The following is a 27,855-nucleotide window of genomic DNA, read 5'->3' as shown; positions in this document are numbered from 1 at the left end:
AAAAAAAGAGAGATTTTACACTACCGGTGCAGAGAAGAAATCATCTAACAAAGGACATGGGGCAGACATAGTATGGGGATTGTTGAATAGGAAAGAAAGCCCTTTATTGTCTGAGTGGGCAGCTTGCTAAGACCAGCAGGCTGAGTGCATGAAAATATGTGTGTGGGGGAATTAAAATGGAAGTAAGTTTATCCAGTGCTGAGAGGAAACCCCAAGGAGAACTGTGCTAATGTTCTGATGGTTGGTAGATTTAAAAATCCTGAGACCAGCCGGGCGGTGGTGGCGCGTGCCTTTAATCCCAGCACTTGTGAGGCAGAGTCAGTTGGATATCTGTGAGTTCAAGGCCAGCCTGGTCTATAGAGCGAGATCCAGGACAGGCACCAAAACTACACAGAGAAACCCTGTCTCGAAAAAACAAAAAACAAAACAAACAAAATATCCTGAGACCAGTAAGGTGGTGGTGGTGCATGCCTTTAATCACAGCCCTTGGAAGGCAGCAGCAGGTGGATCTCTGTGAGTTCGAGGCCAGCCTGATCTACACAGTGAGTTCCATGACAGCCAGGGCTACACAGAGAAACACTGTCTGAAAACAACTTCAAATCTTGAGACCTTAAAAGAAGACAAGCTGGGAGGGGTAATTTGGCCAGGGGCAGCTTTGGGGAAGAGGTGGCGCTGAGGCAGGTCTAGAAGGGCAGTTGAGTTTGAATAAGGAGAGAGAACATTTCTTTCTGTTTGAGTCAGGCTCGTACTGGGTGACAAGCACCAGCCGTGTTTAGATTCTGAATTCAGAGAACAGGTGACTTCTGGGTATGATGGTGCAAGCCAGCCCTTGGGAAGTAGAGGCAGAAGGATCAGAAGTTGAGTTATCCTTGGCTACATAGTAAGTTTGGGGCCAGCCCGGGCTATGTGAGACCCTGTCTCAAACAAAACAAAATGGAATGAGGGAGATGGTGATACACCCTGCCCTACCGCCCTTCCTCCCCCATAAGGTCCAATTCTGTGGCTCACAAGTCCTCAGGATGACAGAGGCAGACGGTAAAAACCTCCCACTGCTGTTGAGATCATTCGGTTCCATCTCTTTACCCACCCCCCCCAGATGACAGTGACGGACAGCAAAGTGACGTTCTTGAAGAGGAAGACAAGCCAGTTTGATGAAGATCGCCCCCTGTCCACAGGTCTTGCAAGTTCAGTTTTGACCGCCCTCTGACCGCTGCTGCCTGGGAGCTTGCATTAGTGACAGCTAGGCTTTCCCAGCCCGAGCAGTCATCTCTCCTCACGTCTTATTCCACTGATTTCATTTGGTGTGGGTTACCTTGGTGGTGTGAAATGCACTGGGAAGGAGTAGCTGGTGCGGGGCAAAGTTACCCATGGTGTCTGAGGTGACACTTGGCTCTACCCAGGTTGATGTACTGTGACACTTTTTTGGGGGGGGGGTGAGGGCACCCACTTGGTATCTGTGCCCTGTGCCACTGTTCAAGGTTTACAACCAGCTTGCCCAACACAAAGGGGAACAAGGAGGCGAGCCTTTTTTTAATCACTGTAGAACCAGGCCCCTTCCATCGAGAGGGGAGGCAGTTGGGTTGGACCTTGGGAGTCAGACAATGAGGCTTCTTGTTATTTTGTCTCTCTTTTCCCCTGTAGAATAACCATGAAGCAGCACCGCTTTCCAAGCTCTTAAGAAACAAAGGAGGTAGTTTAGGGTGTAAAGGTGTCTAGGGGATACTCGACAGAGCTGCCGTTGGGACTTGCTTTGTAGAATGTGGCAGCTCTGCCCACCCCAGCTATTCTCTCCTTAGAAAAGGGACACCCTTTTTCCTTATAGCTTCTTGGTTTACGGAGCTGCATACAGTTGTAAAAGCCTCCTAAATGATGGGCCTGAGGTTAGCTTCTGGCTTCTCCTTCCTTGTATCTCTTGTGCCATGTGCAAGGAGGCAAGGGAAACATTTCCTAACAGAGCATCTGGCCTGAACTGGACAGACAGTCCACTCGGCCTCAATTTCTGTTGTCTTGGAAATGGGAATACATGTGTTTCCTTCCTACTTAGTAGGAGGATGTGCTGATCAAGGACAGTAAGTTTCAAAAGAAAATAGTGGGTGATAAGTTGAGCTTGGGACAGCTAAGTTCTGGGGATTTTTTTTTTTTTAATTTCATCTAAATATTCTGAAGTCAGGGATCTTCTAAAGGTGCAATAGGTTATGTGCTAGCCATGAAAATCGGACTTGGAATTTGCACTCTGTACCTGTGCACATCCTGCTCAGACAAGACAAGGCTTTAAGGACACTGGAACACTGGGGCCCAAGAGTCCGAGGAGCCAGTGAGCAGAAATACCTGCAAGGGCAGGAGAGGACTGAACTGAAGGATCCAGTGTGACCGGCCCTGCCTGAGCTCCGGGAAGTTCAGCTGGCTGTGAACGGGAGCCCTTGGGGAATAACAGTGGAGTGTGGTTCTCTTGCCTCGTGGGACCTCACGCACTGGGTCACCCCAGTCTGTCATGTCACAATGGGATACTCAGGTTACCTTCAGTCCTGAGAGCTGGCCTCTCCTCTGAGGCCTGATGACAGAGCTCCTGAGTTGATCTGTGACTCGGAGGCAACTTTGAAAGAGAAGCTAGTCAGAGGGGAAGTCATAGCTGGGAACATGGTGAATGTTTTGTGAGATCGCCGGGTGCTTCCCACAGCTTCCTCTTCTGCACACACCTGGCAATAGGAAATATTTGAGGGTTTTTCCACCAGCAAATGGGAGCATCAGGGGCTTGGTGCCAAATGCTGTTCCGAAGCCCTGACCAATTACTCATTGTCACTCTTACCAGCCTGTGTGCACATTTATAAAACAGCAGATCAGTTAAGAGCCCAGGCACTCCAGGGCTTCATGTTTGAATTTGTAAAAAACTGGACCCCTCACCCCCTTCTTTCCCTTAACACAATCCATACTCAGATCTCAAGGCATATGGATGATGGGTTACAGACTCTGTATGGGGAAGTCCAATTTGTGCATTGATCTTTAAAAAAAAGGTATCTGCATGTATTAGTTAACTCATGAGATCCACTTGTTAGAAGCAGGAAGAAAAATACTTCAGGGTTGTTTTAATCATACTGATTTCCCTCAGAACCCAGTAGACATGGGAGAGAGGGGTTGGGGATTTAGCTCAGTGGTAGAGCGCTTGGCTAGCAAGCACAAGGCCCTGGGTTCGATCCTCAGCTTAAAAAATTAAAAATTTTAAAAAAAGGAGAGGGCTCTGCAATCCCATGTTTTGGCATTAGTTCCATTTCCCACAATTGCAGAAGCACACGAGTGTCACCCTTGATGGGTACAACTTTGTACAGTAAGTGCCAATCAAATTTCTCAACACAGGACTGGCTGCCAGCTGCTGCAAGGAAAAACTGCAGGTGGCTGTGTGATTGACCTTACCATTTGATAGGGGAAATTTGGGAGAAATTAGTTCTAAGGTTACGGATTTTTAAAAGATGTTGGAATAAAGTTATTTTTAACATATAATTCAGTGATCTTGCTTCATACCTGCAGAATAAATGTAAAGAATGGGAGTTATGGGCTGGAGAGATGGCTCAGGTTAAGAGCACTGACTGTTCTTCCTGAGGTCAATTCCCAGCAACCACCTGGTGGTTCACAACCATCTGTAATGAGATCTGGTGCCCTCTTCTGGCCTGCAGGCATACAGAATACTGTATAGTAATAAATCTTAAAAAAAAAAGGGGGGGGGGGGTTAGAGTTGAACCTGTAATCCCCTGCACTTGGGTAGCTGAGGCAGGATTGCCAAGTCCAGCCTAGGCTACGGAATGAGACCTTGTCTCAAAAATCAACCACGGCTAGCAAGCTGTGACTCGGCCTATAAAGTCATTTACTTCCAAGCCTGACAGACCTATGTTCAGTCTCGGACCCACAGGTAGGAGAGAGAACCTATTCCCCAAAAGTTGTCCTCTAACGACCAGGTGCACACCATGGCATCCCTCACCTCACTGCATACACACACAAAATAAGTAAATGGATGTTTAAAAAAGGAAAACAAGTAACAACAAACGCAATTTGGAAGAGAGACGGAAAAAGTTGTTTTATTTTTTCATTCATCAGTTCCAAGGAATCCAGTGTCCTCTTCTGGTCTCCTTGGACACCAGGCACGCATGTGCACAGACACATGCAGGCAAAACACCATGCAAACATAATAAAAACAAAACCCAACTAGGGACAGTACCTTTGGCATCCACATGGATGTGTATTCTCTCACACAAGAACACTGAAGAGAAAATGGTAGAGGCGGGAGAAACAAGGCAGGTTAGAGTTAGAAAGAGTAGTGGGAAAATGAGTCTGGAGACTAGAACAGGGATCTAAGGAGATCGGGAAGGGCATAGGAGATAAAGGCAAAAAAGCCTTTGGGTGAAAAGGGGGCTGGTGAGCAAAAAATGGAGAATCAGTGAGTGGATGTGTAGTTGAGGGTAGTCCTCAGCCAGACAACTGGTAAACGGTGGGTATATTCCAGAAGACCCGAGGAGAGATGGGTCATAGAGAGTGTGCCTGGACTAGAGGTAAGTGGAAGAGAGCAGCGTACAAAGGGGTTAGGCAGAAGCAAGGTTCCGACTCCCAAAGCATGGGAGAGCCATTACTAAATTATTTTTCCTTCCCCTGGCCCCACAGGAGGAGACCCATGTGACTCAAAGGGGAAGGAAATAGGGAGATCGCTGCGCTTTGAGCAAAGTGCAGGCTGGGAACAGGAAAAGGGACCTGAGCGACCTTGAGGGTGGGGGGATTACAATTAGGGCCTATGAGAAAACCCAAGGCCAGTTAACTAAAGGAACCAAAGCAACTATCCCCCTCCCCCCAACCCTTTCCGGCTCCAAGTTAAAAGAAATTCGACTGATCAGAACAGGACCAGGACTCGCGGGTGTCAGGGATTTCTCAGGGGGTTTCCGGCCTACTGTGGGGCTCAGTCTTGACTGACCTCACCTCCCTAGTCCCTCCCCTTGGCTTTCCCACGCAATCCCCCCCCACCCCCCCCCCGGGATGCTGGCAAGGTCGGCATTCCACCTCCACTACGATCCCCTGAAGCTCCTTCAGCCTGGTAGATCAACACCCCTCATCACGACCCTAGGAGCTTCCCTGAGCCTCGGGCTGTCCCCGAGGCCTCTCTGCTTCACGTCGCCTCTCCCCGCTCCCATCTTTACCTGCTCCTATTCTGGGCTTTCACTTTAGATCCTGCTAGAACCGTCCCCACACCCCCCCGCCACCTCTCCAGTCAGGTCTAGGGTTTTAGTTGACAAATGTCCACATTGGACGCAGTTTCAACACCTTTCCTGTTGGCTCCCCGGGTCCCCTCGATCAGCCCCGGGTCCCGGTTGTCCGCCCGCCCACCCCTTCCCTCGACCCCTACCCTCTCAGCCCTACGTCAACCCGAATCAGGTCCGAGAGCCTACTCCCTCCCCATCCCACCCAGCTCAGGCATTTCCCCCGGCCTCGGGTCCTTCAGCACCACGGCCCCCGCCCCGGTGTGTCCCCCGCCCCACCCCGCTTTCCTTTCACCTCTGCGTCAGTCCTCCGGGTCCCCGGCCCCGCGTTTCTTTCTTTCCTGCGTTCCCTCCAGGCTTCACGTCCCCACAGCCTCGAGTCCCCTTAGCCTGGTGTTCCCCCAGCCCGCGTCCTCTAAGCTTCTTGTTCCCAAAGGCCAGCGTACCCTCAGTCTTAGCGTTCCCCACCCTCACATCCCATGGCCCCATGTCTCCTCAGCTCAGCGTTCCCCCCAGCCCCTCGTCCGCCCAACTCAGCGTTCCCCCCGGCCCCGCATCCCTCCCCAACTCAGCGTTCTCCCGGCCCCGCGTCCGCCCAACTCAGCGTTCTCCCGGCCCCACGACACCCCCAGCCCCGCGCTCCCCCGCCCCAGTCCAGGGTTCCCTCGACCCCACGTTCCCCGCCAACCCGCGTTCCTCCAGCTCAGCGTTCCCCCCAGCCCCGCGTTCCCCAAGTTCAGCGTTCCCCCTTAGCCCAGTGTTCCCTCGGCCCCCACGTTCCCACCTCCCCCCCCCCAGCCCGCGTTCCTCCAGCTCAGCATTCCTCCCAGCCCCGTGTTCCTCCTCCGCCCCAGCCCAGTGTTCCCTGGGCCCCACGTTCCCCCCGGCCCCGTGTCCCTTCATCTCAGCGTTCCCCCAGCCCCGCGTTCCCCGACCCACCCGAGGCCCCCGCAGCGTAGCGTTGGTTCCCTTGCGCACTCTGGACCCGGCCCTGGCCCTGCCGACCACCATGTAATGGGAAGCAGCTGATGGCCTCTGCGGGCAGCGGCGGCGGCGGCGGCGGCGGAGCGGGCGGCGGCGGGGCGGGGGCGGGCGGCGCGGGCGCGGAATGAAGGCCCGCGGCCCTGGGGGCTAAGGCGCCCACTGCCACCTGGCGCGGGCCGCGCGTCCTCATGGAGGCCGGAGGTGAGTGCGGCGGCGGCGGCGGGCCGGGAACCGAGGCGGGAGCGCAGCTTTGTTTCACTTTCGCTGTCAGCGGCGCCCGCCGTCCTCCAGCGGCCGCGGGGACCCGGGAGGGCGGCCGAGCGACCGGCCGCCTTTCCCGAGCTCACGCAGAGGGCGCCGGGCCGGGGTCGCCTGCGCCATGGCCGGGCTCCCGGCCTCCCCGCCCGCCGCGGCTAGCTGGGAGGGTGGGTGCCTGGGAACGGGGTGGGGCCCGGGACGCTGCCCCGCGGTGACACGTAGGACCCGACACCCTGGTGGGTGAGATCCAGTCCTGGCTCTGCCCTTGCCCACAGCTGTCACCACGAGAGCTGGAAGAGAGAGAGCATGGGATGAAGTTCCTGCGCCGAGTGGCTCAGGCAGGCTAGACCTGCAGCCCCCGGGGCTTCTTCCTAAAGGGCCCTTGGTCCTGCGGTGTGCCCACAGCATAGTGGCATGGATTTGGGGGGGGGTGGTGCTGTTGCCAGACTTTGGTGTCTCCAAATACCCGAGCTTAAAGGCAGTTTTCGTAGGACAATCACGGGAGTCAAGGCCTAGGGGCTCAGACTTGCTCCAATGAAGTTCAGGCTTCACCTAGGTCGGGATGCGCTGCGGGGCTGGGTGGGATGTTTGAAAGACGGGTATTCCCTGGGGTGGTGTCCCCTTTGCATTTAGGAAATGACATTTCTTTGTTTGCAGTAGCCGAGCTTTCAAGGATAGGTGTCGGCCAGCAGCTCTTCTCCCGGTTTCTATCTAGATAAAAGCCTTTGAGGATCTTCCCCATAGAATTCTGTTTAAATGGCCTCTACTGTTTTCTTCTGTGAATCTTTTTATAGCTTCCGCTCTCCTTCCCATGGACACCTTATAGTCAAATCTCAAAGCAATCTGTGACCAGACTTCCCCCTTCTTAACAGGAATGTACCAGTGCAAATTTTTTCCCTAGTGATTGACAGCAGTGTTGTAGGGGTGTTGGCAGATCTGTTGAGAGCAGCCAAACTACAGTTAAAAAGGCCAGACACTAGGCTGGAGTTTTACACTCTTTTCAAACTGAATAAAGTCTATTTTAAAGGGATTACAGTAGAAAACAGTAGAACAATGGTTAGAATTAATTTATTAACTCTGCTGAGTGTCTACCATGTGCCAGGTGCCCTCTAGTTCATTGCTAGCCCATAGAATAGCAATATGTCATTTAAATGTAGTAGACACATTTTAAAAAGAAACAATTGCGGGAGGTGGTGGCCCTGTAATCCCAGCTGTTGGGAAGCAGAGGCAGACAGGTCTCTGAATTCGAGGCCAGCCTGGTCTACAGAGCGAGTTCCGGACAGCCAAGGCTACACAGAGAAACCCTGTCTCAAAAAAAAAAAAAAAAAAAAAGAAAGAAAGAAAGAAAGAAACAGTTGAAATTAAAAAGCTATCTCTTTCAGGCCAACATCTAAAATATTTCGTACTGATTCATTTATGTGGTCAAACAAAAGTTTCAGGAATGTTTTGGAGACTTAAAAATTTTTATGTGTGGGTGTTTTAACTGCCTGTATGCCTGCACTTCATGGTGCATGCAGTGCCTGAGAGGGCCAGAAGAGGGCGTCATATCCTCTGTACGAAGTTACAGATAGTTGTGAGCCGCTAGGTGGTGCTGGGATCGGACCAGCAAAACAGCACATGCTCTTAACACCTGAGCCATCACTACCACTAAGTTTTTACAGTCTGGTGTGTATTCTATTCTTTTTAAAAACTACTGTTAGATTTATTCGTTTTATATTTTATGTATATGAGTGTTTTGCCTGCATGTATGTCTGTGTACCATACATGTGCCTGGTGCCTGCAAAGGCCAGAAGAGAATCAGGCCCCCTGGCACAGGAGTTACAGACAATTGTGAGTCACCATGTGGGTGCTGGAAATTGAAACAGGGTCCTCTGCTAGAGTAACAGTGTCCTTAACCGCCGAGCCATCTCTCCAGCTCCTCTCTTAACAGCCCTGTGACACCTCATTGGTCAGTAACCGCTTGTGACTAGTGACTAGTGGCAGGTAGGTAAGGGGGATTGAGGAGAGATAGGCCACAAATGCTGCACAGAACACCCTAGTGTAAAGAAAGCTAAATGACTAGCCCTAAAGGAAAGTGATCTAGTCACCTTGGTGAGTCAGGAATGTCACCAAAGAAGGTGATGTGGACACAGAGCCGCTAGTCAAGACTATCCATGCTGATGGAACAGCCTATCGAAGCAAAGATCCCAAGGCAGGAAGGCTCACAACGCTTGTTGCCAGCCGGGGTCCTGTCTCCACCTCTGGTAAAGCAGGCCTCCTTGTACAAGGAGCTCAGGAGAAGTGTCTTCCCATTCTGCCTGACTGTCTAGACATACCCCTTGTTTGGTTGGAAAGCCTGGAAGTGGGTGGGAGTGCAGGGAAATTCTGGCCAAAGGTTGCAGAACTTTGGTTCCCTAGGATGGTGGTTACAGTTAATAACCCTGTTACATACTTAGACATTGCTGATGGGTTTTCGAGAGTCCTCCCTGAAAAAATGCTAAGAATGGGACGGAGTGCATATGCTCATTAGCTTGACAGCCCCTCCCCCACCACCTGCATATCTACGCGTCGGTGTATCACGTGGTATCCAGTAAGCAAGCGTTGCATATCAATTGAACAAAACCCGTATCCAACCAAAGAAGGCCATGCAGGTGTATCTCAGATGAAGCTGGAGCTTTGCAGTCTGTTGCGTTTGTTTTAAAGTTCTGCACTAATTATGGTTTTGTTTTCCAGTAGCCATGTTTAGTTTGGGCCCAGACTCCAGGAGACAGCTATTGGTTTCTTCTTTTAGATTCTAGATTCCTGACCTGAAATAGCAAGAGTTGAAACCCCCAAGCCCCAGAAATAGAGTATGCATTCTGGGCAGGGCTAGGGTTTAAGAAGACTTTCAAGTGAACAATGGCACAAGCATCTTGCTAGTCTAAGGGGCTTCATTTCCTCTATATTTAAAGTAGCATTACATGTCTATTTGCCACCAGCCGTCTCCTGGTCGCCTGACTGCTGGCATTGGGAACAAGCATACAAGGTTGCTGTTGTAAGCAGATCTAGTGTTGAGGTGAGGGGTCATGATCTCAGCAGTGATAAGGAATTAGCGAGGAGTTGTCAAGGCACTGGGTTAGGGGTCAGAGGGAGCTGACCTTTGAGCCAGACACAGTGTAGAGGAGGTGCAGCCTTGGAGAGACATCCCTGTGGAGGGAAGAGTTGCAGCAAAGTCCTGAGGTTGGAACTGAGCGTAGTCAGATGGGAAGGCAGGAAGAGGAGAGGTTCAGGTGGAACGAAGGCAGGGAGGGACCTGTAGCGAGGGAGTGGAGGGTGGTGTGTTTGCTTTGACTCTAAGGGTAAGGGAAACTACAGGCTAAGGAGAGTGGATGATTGAGAGCCAGAGCAGAACCCAGAGAGCAGTTAGAAGACTGCCTGGATGCCAAGCAACAGGCGATGCTGCAGGGTCAAGTAGTCACCATAGAGATGGGAAGGAAGATTTTGTGAGGCTTTTGGAGACAGGCTTGGTTGAACTTGACAGTGAACTTGGTTTGGGCAGTAAAAGAAATCAAGGCTGGGCCCTTTTACAATGTGTGGTGCGCCATCCTAACAGAGGAGTGGATGGTGTATGTATATGGGAGGAGTTGAGTTCAGTGCAGATAGTTCATGATGGCTACAGTCTTCTCACTGAGGCCATAACGGGTTCATTTCTCCAGATAATGCTCATGCCGACATGTCGCCTACGCCAGCGGATACCAGATACAAGCACACACAGCTTTCTAGGAGAAAGGACCTGAGTCAACATATAGCAGCTTAGACCCAATGTATTAAAACCTATATCTCCACATAGAACCTCAAGCAATGAATGTTCACTTTATAAAGCCAAGATAGGATGCATTAAAATTCTGTCTGAAGACTGAATTTTCAGCACCATCCATATTTTATAAAACAAGATGCATCTGTGGGTCTAGAGAGATAGATAGCTCAATGGGTTTTTAAAAGCACTTGCCACAAAAATCAGTTTAAGCCCTCAAAGCCATGGTGGAAGGAGAGAACTGGCTCCTGAGAATTGTTATCCTACCTCCTACACACGCCCTATGGCATTCATGTGTGCACCACACATACACAACCATAAAAATCCTTCAGGAGATAGATACATCTATGTATTTTCCCACATAGCAGGAAATGCTTGTTTTGTGTATGAATCATTGCCTTCTGTTTCACTGAGACCATGCTAACCATGGATTGCATTAGCACTGTGTGTCACCAAGGAAAGCTGCTGCCTTCTAACTAGGAAAGACCCCCTTGTAAGATATATGCCAACTTCTTTGAGGCCCAAATGGAAGAAAACACATAAAAGCAGGTTTTGAAATATATGAAATACTGCTTGTTTAAATTAGTTTCTATAGAGTCTGGAAAGGTTGCTCAGTGGTTATGAGCACTGGCTGAGGTGGGCGGTGGTAGTGCACGCTTTCAATCCCAGCACTCAAGAGGCAGAGGTAGGCAGATCTTTGAGTTTGAGGACAGCCTGGTTTACGGAGTGAATTCCAGGACAGCCAGGGCTACACAGAGAAACCCTGTCTCGAAAAACAAAAACCAACCAACCAAACAAACAAACAAAAAAAACACTGGCTACTGTCTTAGAGGATCTGGGTTCGATTCCCAGCACCCACATGGTGGCTTATAACTATCTGTAGCTGCAGTTCCAGGGGATCCAACTCCCTGTTCTGACCTTTGTGGGCACCTACATACACACAGGTAAAACACCCACACCCATCAATAACTTACAAGAATTAAGTTATTATCTATCTACCAACATCCACAAAAGCATCAAATCCCAGAACCCCTGAAGTGGGATGAGCACAGAGGTAGTCATGGTGCTGAAACCTCCCTCTTCAGGGCTCTGACTTACAAGTCAGCTGTGGGGTTTCTTCACTGGAATAGAGAAGTACAGAGGAGTTGTGGTTGGGTTGAACAGACACTGCTCACTCTAAAGAGATGTAAGGAGCTCTGGGAGAGGGGCTGCAGTCATCTTGGTGGTAAGAAAAATGCTCAAGTGCTGGTCTGCCAGAGAATGATAGATTTGACAGTAAGGTTTGGGCTGCTGCCTGTCAGTAGAGCTAGATGTGATTCTTAGAAGCAGAAAAGGAACAGATGTGAATGCGAAGGGGGCCTGTACCCTGGAGGGCAAGGAACACCATATAGACGTGACCTGAGGCAGGGGTGCAGTGCAGGCCTCCTTGGCAGACCTGGGAACCTTGGAATATATTGGATGTGTGTTTTCAGCTCTGGAGGGTCCCTGGGAGCCCTTGAGCAGGTTAAAGTAGTTCTCAGGACATGGGAGAAGTAGGAAGTGGAGCCAGTAAGTCTGCCCTAAAAGGAGGCGAGGAGGATGCTGGGAGTGGGAAGGAACCCTTGAAGGTGCCAGGTTCCTTTCATGGGGGACCTTAAAGGCATTCATTGGCTGAAGTCCAGACAGTGCCTCTTACTTTCTTCCTGCTTAGCATCCGTAGGAAAAGGAGGCCTCATTCACCAGGTCCACCACACCTGGGTTACTCTGAGTCATGCAGTAGGGAGGGTGGCCACTGAGTAACCACAGTGGAATGTAGCCTGTGGCTACTGTTCTGCCCTAGGTCATTTGCACGACAACTCTCTCCCACCAAGTCTAGGGCAGAGAGCAGCTTCCCTAGTCTGGTGGTGAGGCTGAAGTATGACGTCTCCTTCCCCAGAGGAACCGCTGCTGCTGGCTGAGCTCAAGCCCGGGCGTTCCCATCACTTTGACTGGTAGTCAAGCTGTGAGACCTGAAGTGTGGCCTTCTCTCCAGATGGTTCCTGGTTCGCCTGGTCTCAAGAACACTGCGTGGTCAAGCTGGTCCCCTGGCCATTGGAAGAGCAGCTGTAAGTCCTCTTTGTACCCTGGGGGTGAGGGAGGTCCGTGATGGGCCACTGGGTGCTTTTCCTGGTTGGACCCTGCTCTTTGGGGTCCTTTTCAAAAACAGGTGAGAAAAGGACCAAATAGTTGAGGACTTGATCGAGGGGTCCCAAAGCCCCCCATTCTGTACGTAGAGAAACTAGGTCTGTAGAGAGTGTTGGCCTCATACTGACTTTTTTTGGTCAATTTTATTGAGATAGAGGCGACACCCATTCAGTTTGTCCTTTTAAAGTCTACATAGCACGGGGTTGGGGATTTAGCTCAGTGGTAGCTCAGAGCAAGCACAAGGCCCTGGGTTTGGTCCTCAGTTCGGAATAAACAAAAAAATAAAGTCCATAGCACTAGCTGTGCTCTGTGATATGCTCTTGGAACTGGAGTACTCAGGAGATGGAGGCAAGAGACCCCCAGGTGAAGTAGAGCTTGCACTAGGTGATGAGGTGGTCTCAAAAGAAAAACTAAAAATATCTGGGCGGTGGTGGCACACGCCTTTAATCCCAGCACTCGGAGGCAGGGACAGGCGGATCTCTGTGAGTTCGAGGCCAGCCTGGTCTACAGAGCGAGTTCCAGGACATTCTCCAAATCTACACAGAGAAACCCTGTCTAGATAAACCAAGAAAACAAAACGAAAGAAAGAAAGAAAGGAAAAAAGGGAGAAAAAGAAAAACTAGAACTAGAGTGTACAGTGCAGCAGCATTTAGTTTTTGCGCTGAGTTGCACACCCATCACCAAAATCAATTCTAGAACATGATACTTCCTCAGAAAGACACCTCTTTAGCCTTCTCTGGCTTTGGCCTGGCAACCACTGTGTTCTCTCTCACTGGACTCACCTGTCATGAATGCTTGTTCCTGGATCTTTCTGCTGTGTCTGTCTTAACCCAGTGCCGAGTAGTGCCTCAGGGTTCATCCTTGTTGTGTGTGATCCAGCGCTTCACTTTCGTTGTACGCCCAGTGACACGTCCTAGTGTGAGATGGCTTTTCACTGGTGGGCGTTAGGTCTTGGCTTCACTCTTTGACTGTCGTGAACCGCCTTCTCTCCATGTTTCTGGACACATCTGTGTGGGTGTGTGCGTCCAGTGTTGGACTGGGGGTGGCCGGCTCTTCTCTAAAGTGGTGGTGAAGCTTTACATTGGCTGTGTCTTCAGGTTTGAAATTCTCTACATCCTTGGGACACTTGACACTTGTCTGTCCCAGCCTGGCACTCCTGGAGTGAGGTGGAGTCTGATTTGCATTTCCTTCCTGGCTCTGTCCTTGAGCCTTTTCCCTGTGCTGATGGATCTCTGAGTCCTACCTTCTGAGAACTACCTCCTCAGATCTTTGGCCATTTCTAACTGGGTCTTTGTTTCCTTTTGTTTGTTTGTTGCTTTGTTTTCTCCGATGCAAAGGTTAGACAGGTTGGGATAGACAGGTTCCAGAGTCTGACTGCTGTGAGCTCCTGGTTGATGTGTATCTCCCATCTGTCCTGGGGTGGTTGCATGTCTGCATTTATTTGTTCAACCAGTATGTACTTATTTATTACAAGTCTTCTTCAGTTGGCACTGAGCTAGAGATGGAGAACCCTAAGTACATCAGAGTTTGTTCTGGAGGTTCTACGCGTCTCTCATAAGTAATGGGCTAGATTTAAGTTGAAGCATGGGAAACATGTTGCCTTGCTAATGGTAATACCATCAAGAGTCCTGGTTGTTCTAGGCAGGCTGCACTGCTGGGGAGGAAGGGGGAACTTATACAGTCCCCACTTCCTGGAACCCAATTCCCAAGAATCCTTGGAATGTCCAGACTGCAGGCTGCTGAAGTGACTGGTCTCTCTGAGTGATCTCCAGTCACTGTCTTCCGTAGTAGGAAGAGGGGGGTCAAGGTCATTCATTGCTCAGATGTGTTATATTTTCTAAGTAGATGGCAAGAGAGACTCTTCCTGTCTAGAGCCGAGTCTAGAGACAGCTGTTGTCTCAAAGTCCTTGTTGTTTGCTCTGTGTTTGTTACCTCCAGAGCACTTTCCCAGGTACACACATTGTTGTAGGTGAATGCGCCCGCCCTCCTGTGATAACGAAGAAAACCCCAAGAGGTGTTCCAGTGTCTGCCTTTCCCTGTCCTTTACCAAAGCAAGAACAGTACTTACTAGTGTGACAAGGGAGAAATTCCTCGTTTGGGGAGAAATCACCGATTTTGAAGAATGAGAATCCGGTGCAGTGCAAGCCGATGGCTTCTTTTTAAAAGCAGCCATGCCTGGCAGCGTGCCCGTCATTACAGGTGTTTGTGAGGCTAAGGCAGGAAAGCAGCTGGAGCAGCTTAGCGAGACTCAGAAATAGGGTGCAGCTCAGTGGTAGGGGCTTCTTCCTGAATGTGCGAGACTCTGAGTTCCATCCCTCCCAGAAACAATAAAGACAGCAAAACAAAGCTCACCGCTATGATGCAGGAGTGGGCACCATGTGCAGTCATGATGTGCAGAAGGCAGATGTAGTAGAACAGTAGGCGTGACAGACCCATGTAACTTTGTTAGACGCAGATACACAGCCATTGGTGGTGACAGTTTACTGTGGTCAAAGTGTGCTTGGACGGTGAGTTGTTTTGTCCTCTCTGGACCTTGGACCAGGACCTGCCATGGAGCTATGTCCTCAGTCTGATTAATAGTCATGATTGAGTTCATTTCTGGATCTCCCATTGTTTCTTATGTTTTAGAAGTTAAAATAATTGTTACTAGCCGCATTTGTGTTCTTGTTAGGGGGTACTTGACCTTTGTCTACTTACTTTTAAAAAATTGTTTAATTTATTTTTTATTTTTTTATGTGCCAATGCATTTTTTTTGCCACAGAACTGGAGTTACAGACAGTCATGAGCTGCCATGTGGGTGCTGGGAATTGAACTCGGGATCTCTGGAAGAGCAGCCACTGCTCTTAACCACTGAGCCATCTCTCCAGCCCCTTTGTCTACTTACTTACTCATTTTTTGGCAGAGCTAGTGGTCCAACGTAGGACCTTGGCTGTGTGAGAATGGTATTCTGTAACTGAGCTACATCTCCAGCCCAAGACTGGTTCTCTCTGTGTAGCCCTGGCTGTCCTAGATATAGACCTGGCAGGCCTTGAGCTCCCAGAGATCCCAAGTGCTGGGATTTAGACATTTTTCTAAAAATCCTGCTAGCCGGGCGTAGTGAAACATGCTTTTGTTATTGAGTTACTACCTGGTGTCAACCAATAATCATACACACTACTTTCAAGAATAAAGATTTTAGAAACTTTTAAAAAAGTTACATGTGTGTATGCATGTGTTCGGACATGTCTGCACACATATGGAAGTCAAGGACAACTTGCTTGCAGGCATTGGCTCTCACCTACCGTGTGGGTCCCAGGCATTGAGCTTGGGCTGTTGCCTTGGCAGCAAGTGCCTGCATCTGCTGAGATCTGAGGAACTGGAATTCAGGAAGCCAGGTTCTGCTAGAGTTCCATTCCATTAGCACCCTCTCCTCTGCTATGCCTCCCCTTCCCACGTGTCTCTGTTTCTCTGCTGCTGTTCAGCTGCACACTTAGGCATCCAGAGCAGTTTTTGAGCCCTGGGCTAGGATACCCTCACTGTGAACTTTTAATTCCAGCTGTACTCCGATCTTGTGACCCAGCAAAATCAATTCCTCTAAAGCAGAAGATATTATAAAATGTAAAATAAGTTAGAGGCGGCACATTACCTTTTCATATGTGAAGTCTAAGAAGAACAGACCGATAGGAGGCAGGCGTACAGTGGTGGGTGGCCAGATGTCGGCAAGGCTGCAGAGCCCCAGGGGTGGGGGATTCTGTGGCTCCGATGTCCACTTGGAAGCTGTTCCAGGAGTTCTTTGATGCTCTGTAGTAGCAAGTGTGAGCGGATTAGAGTTTGAGGCGTTCGCCCTCTGGCTCTACACATTACACACAGCCACACCAGCATGTTGTACGTGGTGTATACAGTTTTTGTCAATATACTGTGACTTGTTAAAAAATGACAAAAGAATTGTTGAAAGCAAAAGCAGAAAGAGCTGCCCTGAGTGTATTCTGCCAACCTCCAGTTTAGTCTAGAAAGCCTCCTTTTTTTTTTTTTTTGGAGCTGAGGATCGAACCCAGGGCCTTGCGCTTGCTAGGCAAGCGCTCTACCACTGAGCTAAATCCCCAACCCCAATACAGTTTTTTAATATATTGTACTACACAATTGACAGAAATATGGTTTAATGGACCTTTTCAGAGCAGGTGAAAATAAAGCAATCCAGGCACATGTGTTGTTAGGTATAGGATTTCTCAAAAAATAAATCTAGGCTGGGTGGTGGTGGCACACGCCTTTAATCCCAGCCCTCGGGAGGCAGAGGCAGGCCTGGGTTACCAAGTGAGTTCCAGGAAAAGGCGCAAAGCTACACAGAGAAACCCTGTCTCGAAAAACAAAAAAACAAAACAAAACAAACAAACAAAAACAAACAAAACAAAAAATAAATCTGAGCTTGCCTTGGGATCTGGGGTCCTCATCTGGTTTCCCCAACTGAGTGCACAAAAACTGTCAACATCACTCAGAAAAGAGGGGCTTACTGTCTGCTGGCCACATACACTTCGTGGAATAGTAAATGTATGCTTTCAGACCAAACCCTAGAGTGGTGACGGACCTGTGTCTGGGGCCTGCGCTTTGCTTTCCTGGACTTGTTTCCCAGTGGAATGTGAAAGGTCGGGGCTGGGCTGAGTGATCCCGGGGCAGTGTCCTCTGGCAGCACTGTGGTCACCTGTTCTTCTGATGGGTCCCAAGCTGGATGTGCTGCCAGGGAAGTAGGTGGAAGAGCCTCATGGTTACCTGGAGGGCAGACATGAGTGTGCACCACATGGGCTATAATGGCAAAAGAGGGTTCACATCCAGCCTTTTGGGGATTTCTGAGCTGGAGATGGGGGGGCCGGCTATTGAGCAGGAGGAGAGCAGCAGATGAAGAGGATCCTTGTTCTAATTCTGTCTGTCCTGCTTCTAAAACCTATGCTGTATACTGCACACTTTCTCAGGGGAAAAGTGCTTGTTTCTCTCCAGGACCCAAACATAAGAGAACTTCCTGAGCAAGCGTGGGGCTCCCTGGAGCCCTTGTGGTCTACTTATTCTACAGGGCAGGTCACCCTATTTCCGGGCTGTTGCAAGTCAGGTGGGCCAAAGTAGTGAAGCCTGTGTCCCATAAATTCCAAATGGAATTGAAACCATACCAGAATTCACCAAATGCCAGAAGTGGCTTCTAGGAATTGAGTCTCGAGATGGCATGTTGGTTGACATGGTTCCAGTTGTAGATTCATTCAGAAATGTCTGCTTTGTCCAGCATCCCTAAAGGATTCGAAGCCAAAAGCCGAAGCAGCAAAAATGATTCAAAAGGACGAGGCAGCCTGAAGAAGAAGACACTAGACTGTGGTCAGATTGTGTGGGGGCTGGCCTTCAGCCGGTGGCCCTCTCCACCCAGCAGGAAACTCTGGGCACACCACCATCCCCAGGTGCCAGATGTCTCTTGCTTGATCCTGGCCACTGGTCTCAACGATGGACAGATCAAGATTTGGGAGGTGCAGACAGGTAGGTCTTTCTGGTTAGTACCAGGTTTGGGACCGTGTGCTCGTGACATGTGGTCAGGCCCCACAGGCTCCATTAGCTACCAGTTGGCTGAGTGGGCAGCAACTGACTCATCTGTCTTCACCTTACACTGACCAAGGGCTTCTGCTCCCTCCAGGGCTCCTGCTTCTGAATCTTTCTGGCCACCAAGATGTCGTGAGAGATCTGAGCTTCACACCCAGTGGGAGTTTGATTTTGGTTTCTGCATCCCGGGATAAGACTCTTCGAATCTGGGACCTGAACAAACATGGTAGGGGAGGGGCCTGAGCCATGTGGTCCACACTGCTCTCCTTACTCACCAGTGCCTTTTTATTTAGAGTTGTTTTGTCTCCATCTTCCCCAACAAGCCTTTCTAAGATGTTCTTTAGTCACCCTGTGTCCCCAGAGTACTGAGCTAAAGATATTTTCATACCAAAAGTTCACTGGACATTTTCCTGAAGGGGCAGGCTCTAGAACCCCAGGACACCAACACCTGAGAGTGCCTGTACCTCTTCTATAGACTGCCATAGACTGTGCACAGAACCCACACATGTGCCCTATTCTATGTCATGTCTAGAGGAGTCCTGATCCCTGACGAGGATAAATGCTCTGAAAACAGTTGCTGTGCTGTCTTGTGTAGGCAGCACTGACAAGGAGATTTTATATTCAGTACAGACAGTCTTTCTGAAAATTCTAACTTATTGTTGGCCTTGGGTAAGGGGAGATAAACACATGCCACAGCCTGTATGTGGAGGTCAGATGTCAGAGTGCAGGAGTGAGTTTTCTCCTTCTATCCATCTGTTGAAAAATGGTGGCAGGAGACTCCTCTCCCCCTGCCCCCGTTCAGGAGTGAAGACCAGAGCTGTATGAAATGCTCTCCTGTACACAGCTGCTCAAGCAGAATGCCATAGAAACTGACCACCTGCAGTGATACCAGTACTCTAGGCTGAGATCCTACTTCACAAAGACACCCTTTCTTTCAGGAAGCCCCCTAGATGGACTGCCTCCAGACCAGGGCCTCCAGGCCAGAGAAGGCATTATCCTCCAGGAATACTGGCAATGTCTAGAGAGTTAAAAATGGCCTCTAAAGAGACTGAGTATGGCATGCTGGTCAGCAGCCTGAATGCACAGGCTAGCTCAGAGGAGAGCGTCGCAGTCCCAAAGGTCAAAAGTCTGTCTGGTCTGGATCGATAGATATCCTTAGGGCCAACAGCACTTGGGAGTGTCCAGATATGCTGTTCTCTGATTTGCACAGGCTAGCTCAGAGGAGAGCGTCACAGTCCCAAAGGTCAAAAGTCTGGTCTGGATCGATATCCTTAGGGCCAACAGCACTTGGCAGTGTCCAGATATGCTGTTCTCTGATTAAAGCACAGACCCACTTTTAGAACAGCCAGTCCACGTACCTGTGAATACATATGTGGGTTTGTTGTAACTGACGATAGGTTCTGGGCTGGCAAGATGGCTCAGTGGTGAATGAACTTGCTGCCAAGCATGAACCCACATGATAGAAAACATGGCGCTGGAGGTGGCCCTAGAAGAGGCAAGTGACCCCACCTGGAAGGGTCCGTCTAAGCTGCCCTGCTTCCCATTCTGGAGCATTTCTCCTACCTTCTTGGAAAAGAGAATGGTACCTCTAATCCCAGCACTTGGGAGGCAGAGGAAGGGGGATCTCTGTGAGATCCAGGCCAGCCTGGTCTGCAGAGTGAGTTCCAGGACAGACAGAGAAACCCTGTCTTGAAAACCAAACCAAAACGAAAAAAGAAATGAGAATGATACATAGTGCCTTAGCTTGGGCTTCTCGGTACATGCTAGAGCAGGGTTCTCAGCCTGCTTAATGTGTGACCCTTAATCCAGTTCCTCTTGGTGCAGGGACCCCCAACCAGAACATCGTTTTCTTTGCTACTTTGTAACAGTAGTTTTGCTACTGTTATGAGTCATAATGTAAACATCTGTGTTTTCCTGGATTCATAGGAATTAGGTAACCCCAAAGGGGTTGAGAACCACTATACTGCAGCCTGGAGGTTTTATCAGCACGCGTATGTATGCTTCTCTGTTCTGAACCTGGGAGTCTCAGACCAAGGTGCAGCAGATGGCTGATGGCAGTTCCAGCCCTCTGCTGGCTATTGCACAAGACAGAAGGGCGGGGAAGCTCTCGGCTGGCTTGCCTTCATAAAGCACTAATCCCCCTCATGACCAGTGTAATTTTTCGAAGACCCCATTCCAAGTGCCATCACCTTGCGTTATGTGTGTGGCCTATGGGTGTTGGGGGTCCCCACCTGTAGCAGCTGGTAGTAAAAGTGACAGAGGTGTTTGGAGTGTCCTCATCCACACCACCCACTCACTAAGAGAGCCCTGATGACTTCTGTCTGGGACTGGAGCTTGAAAAGAAGCAGTCTGAAATGGGCCTGCCAGTGAGGACTTCTGGAAGTCTGGGCCCCTCTGAGTTAGGCACAAGCTCTACAGCTAAGCTACCCACCAACCTCAGCCCTGCTCTACTTTTCTTTCTGAGACAGTGTCTCTTTATGTAGCCCTGACTGTCCTGGAACTCTGCATAGACCAAGCTGGCCTTGAACTTGCAGACCTGCCTGTCTCTGCCTTCCAAGTGCTAGAATTAAGGCTTACACCACTATGTCCAGCTCTGCCATAGTTTTCATGCTATATGTATAGAGCTTTCTCACCATGTGGCTTAGCCTAGGTAGGCCCTGGACTTGATTGGAGATTGTGTTTTCTCCTCCCAAGTGCTGAGATTAGAGGTTTGAGTATACCTGATGGGAAAGTTAGAGGGGGCTCAGTAAATCCCTTGCTGATGGGGAGGATGGACCAGGTAACAGTGACTGAGAGCAGATGGGACAAAGTGGTTGTTGGGAGTGCTTTTCTTTTTTGTTGTTTTTCAAGTTTATTGGATATGTATTTAATGTTTTGCCTATATGGATGTGTGCATACCATGCATGTGTCTGCTACTCACAGAGGTCAGGAGGTGTCAGATCCCTTGGAGCTGGACTTAAGGATGGTTGTGAGCTGCCATGCAGGTGCTGGGAACCAAGCCTGGGGCTTCCTAAAGCACAACATGTGCTCTGACCACTGGCCTACCTCTCCAGTCCCAAGTAGGGCCTTTCCAAGGAGAAGAGGGACCAACTGTGTTACCAGGTGCCAGACATTGTCCTACTAACCTGACTTGCCATAGTACATTCAGTTATGACAGCTAAGTTGCTATAGAAGAAACCAGTTGAGTTTCACAAGTTAGTCATTTATAGCCACATGCACACATGAACTTTGTCAATTCTTGTGTTTCTTGCTTGGCTTTTTATGTCCCCATTGTTACCTCCCTTCCCTCTTCTATGTCTTCCACACTTCCCTTACAATTGGTAACCCAAGTAAAGAACCCAGGATATCAACATCCATACTATGTCTGCACCTGTGAACACATTCCTGAACACACACGCATGTCGGGTTCTGAGGGCATTTCACAAACAGTCTTATTCCTCATCTTTTCTCTTGTATATTGCAATTTTCATTAAGCAGTACCCGACGTGGGAAAGTCTGTTTTTATTCCTCCTGGACGGACGGGCTAGGTGTGTTCCTCATTGACTCACTCGTTCTCATGTGAGCCAGCCTTGAGAAAGCACAGCGTACAACTGTACTGTCATATGTGCACAGTGCAGCGGCACTCAGAACCAGGTTGGCTGATCTCAGAGTGCATGCTTCTAAAGACTGCACCCTTCTGTGCGTGCTTGAACAGGGATCCCTGGGGAACTGTGAGAGGCTGTCAAGCCCGGACAGGTGCTTGGTTCCTGAAAAGTGTCCTCTGTGCTGTGCACCTTTGTCCTGCTCATCTGTAGATTAGAGGAAGCTGCAGAGCAGGAGAAGCTCCCTTGGCTTCTGGCTGCTGTGTTCACAGACAGCAGGTGTTTACTTTATCCTTTGGTTTCCAAGTGTTTAAAATGCCAGGTCTTATCATGGTTGTCCTGAACTAGAATGTGGGTTTGGGCTCTATCTGAGAGCTAGCTGGTTGCACAGGTCTCTTAGGTTCTGAGGGCTGATCTGTCCTGTTCTTCTTGGGCAGGTAAGCAGATCCAGGTGTTATCTGGCCACCTGCAGTGGGTTTACTGCTGTTCCATCTCCCCCGACTGCAGCATGCTGTGCTCTGCTGCTGGTGAGAAGTCGGTAAGCATCCAGTGTGTGAGTGTACACAGCATATGTGTGCCTGAGCTAGTCCACAGTACATCTGCTGGTGTATAAGTGTTCACAGCATGTGTGCCCCCTGCATGTGTGAGTGTGCACAGTATGTAATTACCTGAGCAAGAGTACATCTGCCAGTGAGTGTGCACAGCATTCGTGCACCAGGGCCAGTCCATCAGTCAGTGTGTGAGTGTGCGTACACAGCATACATGTGCCCGAGCCCCACACAGCTCTCTGGAGGCTGTCATGACCATGGAGAGGAGGATTTGGAAATGAGTATTTCATCTCTGGGGGTGGTTCCTTTTCCAGAGTGGCCAAGTACAGTATTTTCTGACTTTTTTCCTTTGGAGTCCAGGATTTTAAAATATATAGCCCACGTCCAGACCCCAGTTTCCTGTGAACTGGAATCTCTCCAGTTTGACTCCATGTGACTAGGGTTTGCAGTTCAAATCCTGACAGCAGCAGCCCTGGTCTGTTGTTGTAAAGGTACTGGAGCCCAGGGGCAGTCTGGAGAGGTCGTTTCTGTTCCGTTTGTACAACTTCACTGACCTCAGACGTGATGTGATGGGACAGGTTAGAAGGGGTCACTGTTTGGTATAGCTCAGGAACTTGATCGTGTAAGGTTTGGAATGAGCAAAAATGAAGCATTTTCCTTTCCTTTTTCTTTTTAAATTAACTTATTTCATGTGCATTGGTGTTTTGCCTGCATTGGAGTTACAGACAGTTGTAAGCTACCATGTGGGTGCTGGGAATTGAACTTGGGTCCTCTGGAAGAGCAGTCAGTACTCTTAACCGCTGAGCCATCTCTCCAGCCCCTCCTTTCCCTTTCCTTTTGGAGACAGAGTCTTAGGTAACCCAGGCTGGCCTCAAACTCATTATGTAGCTGAAGACCCTGAACTGATTCTCCAACCAGCACCATCAGGCCCATTTTATGCAGTGCTGGGATGGGACCCAGGGCTTGAGGAGGTATTAGGCAAGCTCTATTGAGCTACATCACCAGCCTCAAGAGTTATTCAGATAAAAATGAACAATGGAAACCCTGTTTTATGATTCTCAGCAAGGTTTAAAGTTATGAACTAGGTCAGATGCAGTCATGGGCCGGATATCCTGTATGTGCAGTTTTTCCACACAGGGTTTCTCTTCCTAGGCCTGGCTGTCTTGGAACTCACTGTGTAGACTGGGCTGGCCTCGAACTCACAGAGATCAGCCTGCCTCTGCCTCCCAAGTGCTGGGATTAAAGGCCTGCGCCACCACTGCCCAGCTTCCTAAGGTTCTTAAGCAAGGTAAATGTTAAATGTCTGGGAAGGGTGCTGCTGCTTGGTCTGTGGGGCCCACTCCTCATATCCAATCCTATGCTTGGCTTCAGCTGGAACAAGCTACTGATGCAGAGGTCTCCTTCAGGCCTGCTACCCTGTCCTAAGCAGGGATCAGAAAGCCACGTGACTGTTGAGTAGGCAACCTTCCGTAGTCTAGTCTAGCCTGGCCTATGCTCTCTTAAAATGTATTGCACGTTTTACGTGCTTAAGCCAGCATGATGGGTCCCAGGAGGACTGCAGGAAAGGAGAGACGTCTACTTCCCCTGGCTGAAGGGCAGGATTGGGATTTCTGCAGTTGCTCTGGTGTCTGAGCACCTTGCTTCTGCTCCTCACCAGACCATTTCTGTCCTGTTGCAGGTCTTTCTGTGGAGCATGAGGTCCTACACACTCATCCGGAAGCTAGAAGGCCACCAGAGCAGTGTTGTCTCCTGTGACTTCTCTCCTGACTCAGCCTTGCTCGTCACAGCTTCTTACGACACCAGCGTGATTATGTGGGACCCCTACACTGGCGAGAGGCTGAGGTCACTTCAGTAAGGACCTGGTGGGGTTAGACACATTCCCTCAGAGTCTGGAATGGGGTGGGGGGGGGGGGGGGGAGTGGGGGGGCACACACGATGACAGCTTTCATGGAGAGCGCAGCGGGTCAGTGCCTGGTGGTGGTGAGCTCTCAAGTCTCTTGGCTCAGAATCTGAAACCACAGTGACTATTTCCACCCGTTAACTGTAGTTCCATGTTCAGAGTGACTCTGATCAGAACCATAACTTCCAGTATGAATTTTCCTGTCCTCACAAGCTTGCTCTACTTTGTCCTTAGTTTCTGTTGTTTGCAAAGCAAATGATAGTAGTCCTATAATTATCACAGATGAGCCTGAAAAAGATTTTGCGCTTCACTGTGGCACTACAGTGGGGGCTGGCCTACTTTGTGTAAGGGAATTAGCACACGTGTTGGTGACCCTCCCGACACCTGCAGACACGCGGAGCTTTTGCTGGGCCTTGCTTTCCAGTCTGCAGATGCTGTGGCTTTACACTAGGAGCACAGGCCAGAGCATTCAGTGCTCTGCCTGCAGGTGGGGATTGTGGGGGAGGGGGACCATCATTCCAGACCTGCTGCTCTTCCTTTGTAGTCACACCCAGCTGGAACCTGCCATGGACGATGATGTCCACATGAGCTCACTACGGTCTGTTTGCTTCTCTCCTGAAGGCTTGTACCTCGCTACAGTGGCAGATGACAGGTACGGAGGGGTTGCGGGCAAGCCTTAGAGCTGGTACTTAGGCATTTCCTTGCTGGCCTCCAGCTCAGCGCGCATGTGACTTCTGTCCCCATCCAGGCTCCTCAGGATCTGGGCTCTGGAACTGAAGGCTCCGGTTGCCTTTGCTCCTATGACCAATGGTCTCTGCTGCACATTCTTCCCACACGGTGGAGTTATAGCCACAGGGTATGTATCTGTGTGGAACAGATGGGCAGCAATGTCTCCTGCCTATACCATGAAATTTTAAGGGAAGAAAGTATCTAGAATAGTCTTGCCTAAGAAAATCTAAGGTTACATAAATTAAAATTGTCTATCCTGCCATTGTGTCATTTGTAGATGTTAATAACTGACCTAAATGCTGCAAAAGACTTGTTTATGGTTCATAGTACCCTGAAGGGTCAATTCCACAAGGAGGCCCAAGATAAGGTGATGTGGAATTTATATGGGAAATCAGGGCTGAGGCCACCTTACAGATGACATCTTCAAGTGGTCCTGGCACTGTCTGTTGTGTGTGAGCCCAGGGCCTTCTCTTGCTAGGCAAACACTCTACTATATCTGTAGCCCTGTTTCCTTTTGAGTGTGCAGAAGGGCTGTGCTGAAGAGATGGCTCTTGCCATCAAAGGCTTTTGTTTGGTTTTGTTTTCAGTCTTGCTGTATTGCCCAGGGCAGCCTGGAGTACCTGGGTTCAGGCTCTTGTCCTGTTTTAATCTTACATAGCAGTTGGGACCGTAGGCATGGGTTACATCCCAGGCTCTAATGATCCTATCGGTCATTATTTAGCAATTTTCAGCCCTTCCCAGGCAGGAGTGCACTTCAGCTTCCGGAGTCTCCTGTTTGTGGTGAGACCAGAACCACCACTGTCCATTGTAAGAAAACAACTCTCTAGGGCCCGCTAAGGATTGGTTTCTCTCGTTTCAGGACAAGAGATGGTCATGTCCAGTTCTGGACTGCTCCCCGCGTCCTGTCTTCACTGAAACATTTATGCAGGAAAGCACTGCGAAGTTTCCTGACAACATACCAAGTCCTAGCACTGCCAATCCCAAAGAAGATGAAAGAGTTCCTCACATACAGGACTTTCTAGTCACACCAGCCATCCTGACTCCTCTAGCAGAAGCAATACAAGGGACTGGCTAGGATGGAGCCAGCCAGATCACACTGGACCTGCTGTGGACCTTTCTCCCCATTGGCATGTGCAAGTAGGTCTGAGTGACCCCACTTCCGTGGTGGCAGCCTTAACCTCGTCCTCGTCCATTGTGAGCAGCCTTTGTCTGTCTAGTTGTCTTTGAAGCCAAGTGTAGTTAGGGATGTTTGGGTAATAAAAGCAAGCAGGCTCCAGAGCCTGTCTGGTGGTGGCCAAGTCCACACTCCCTTCACTGGGAAGTGCCTGCCATGTAGCACAGTACCTGCTGCCTGTTTCCAATCAGTGGCTGCATGGTTTGAAGTTCCTCTGCTCTGGTCAGAGGAACATTTGGGTTTGGCACATATTTCTGGCCAAGACGTTCCCATGGAGCTGTTTGGTTTGTTACTCAGCTGCAGGTGGACTGGGCAGTGCTCCTCACCAATACACTAGTACTGGCTTATTTTCCTTTAAACAGTGGTATGCATGTGTAGGAAATGACAAGTACATCAGATCATATGAGGAGGTGTTCCTCAACTGCATGATGGTCAGATGGCCATTTATCAGCATATTTATTTGTGTTTTCTCAGCCAATATTAAGGTACAACTGTGTTTTCTCAGTGGTCTCTAAAAACCAAGAGTTCTGAAGTGGCCCAGTTGTGAAGCCATGTCTTAGTTGTGTGGAGTCATGTTGTCACTGGCTCACGATGTCATGTGCGTGTGTTTGTCTCTGCTGCTTGATCTCATGGGATTCCCCCTCCAATTCCAACTGCCCTAAACAGACAGCCCCTTCCAAGCACCGCTCCTCACCAGCGGCAGCCGCTACCTACTCAAAAGCCTCACTCACACAAAATCTGCCTTAGGAAAGTTAATATATTTTAAATTATTTTAAAAGAAACTCAACACCTTATTCTTTGGCTTTTCTTAATTGATGCTTTATGGAGGCAGTGCTAACATTGTACAGTGTGTGCATAGAGGAGTTTCCTCTATTATCTGAAGAACATTGCAAAATGAGGCTTTCCTTGAAGGGAGAAAAGAGAAAGAAAAAAAAAAAGCTTGTCTCTGTTCCTTTTTTTTTCATTAAGAAAAAGGGGTTGGGGATTTAGCTCAGTGGTAGAGTGCTTGCCTAGCAAGCGCAAGGTCCTGGGTTCGGTCCTCAGCTCAAAAAAAAAAAAAAAAAAAGAAAAAACTTTAAAACAAGCACAAAGTGGGGACACTCGTGGGCATGAGCCACATGGTGGAGATACTTGCCTCCAGCACTGGCCACTCGGCTGCAGCTTCTTTAAACTTCACTGGAAAACTTGGGGACCATGCTCTCCATTGACAAGAAAACATTTCTCCCTTACACAGCACATGCTTAACTTCAAGGTGCAGCGTGCTGAAAATGTCTCCAGTTCCAATGCACTTTGCACAGCTAATGTGATGAACAGCAGTTGGTCATGGCCCACCCGGGGCTCTCCAGTGTTGGTAGCTGTGCCCCGCCCCTCATCTAGCCCGAGGGAGTCTGGTCCTGAGGGAGTGCACAACGCTTCTCTACCGTTGTACAGAGAGGCCTGTAGGCAATGGTTTAACAGCCTCCAAGGAGAGTTTATGCTGACACTGGAGACAAGCCTTGACAGGAAGGCAGGAGCAGGCACGTCACACTGAACAAGCACCTTATTCTTCCCATGGAGGACTGGGGTAAAGGCAGCCCAGCTGCGCAGACAGGAACACCCACAGCATCCCATCCCTCCCTAAGTGGTTTGCACAGCCAATGGCCAGATAGGCAGTCTGAAGGCTAACTGTGTTAGTACAGTCTCTTTGCTATCATCACAATAGAATTTGGAACCTGCTGGGAATCCTTCTAAGAGACAAAGACCAGTATTTTGTTTCTGGTGGGGTGTATCTCACCAGGCTGGCCTGCAAGAATTCTGCCTCAGCCTCCTGAGTCCTGATATTATGGGCAGGGGACCACATTGGGCCACAGAAAACCAATTTGAAGTTTTGCTTTTTTAGCTGAGGATCGAATCCAGGGCCTTGCACTTGCTAGGCAAGCGCTCGAAGTTTTCTAACAGAGTAGTTTTGATCAGAAATCCACT

The 27,855-nt window shown here is 49.5% G+C and overlaps 2 protein-coding genes across 2 annotated transcripts in view; both read left to right on the top strand.

The window, feature by feature from the left end:
* Vsig10 (V-set and immunoglobulin domain containing 10) overlaps positions 1-6,249 on the top strand; it is a 33,026-nt gene extending 26,777 nt beyond the window's left edge. Inside the window, exon 5 of the mRNA XM_036171661.1 lies at positions 5,333-6,249. Within this exon, the coding sequence (XP_036027554.1) occupies positions 5,333-6,249 (917 nt within the window). The remainder of the gene's footprint in view (positions 1-5,332) is intronic.
* A 5,880-nt stretch (positions 6,250-12,129) lies between these two features.
* Wsb2 (WD repeat and SOCS box containing 2) lies at positions 12,130-26,687 on the top strand. The gene is given in 8 exon segments (XM_036172515.1): positions 12,130-12,332; positions 17,657-17,901; positions 18,056-18,187; positions 21,980-22,080; positions 23,769-23,941; positions 24,535-24,642; positions 24,739-24,846; positions 25,579-26,687. Coding segments are annotated over 8 exon segments (1,218 nt in total). The 5' UTR covers positions 12,130-12,144; the 3' UTR covers positions 25,742-26,687.
* The last annotated feature ends 1,168 nt before the right edge of the window (positions 26,688-27,855 follow it).

The sequence above is a fragment of the Onychomys torridus genome, chromosome 22 (genome assembly GCF_903995425.1).
Source record: "Onychomys torridus chromosome 22, mOncTor1.1, whole genome shotgun sequence".
NCBI classification, from domain to species: domain Eukaryota; kingdom Metazoa; phylum Chordata; class Mammalia; order Rodentia; family Cricetidae; genus Onychomys; species Onychomys torridus.
This window is presented reverse-complemented; position numbering and strand designations above follow the sequence as displayed.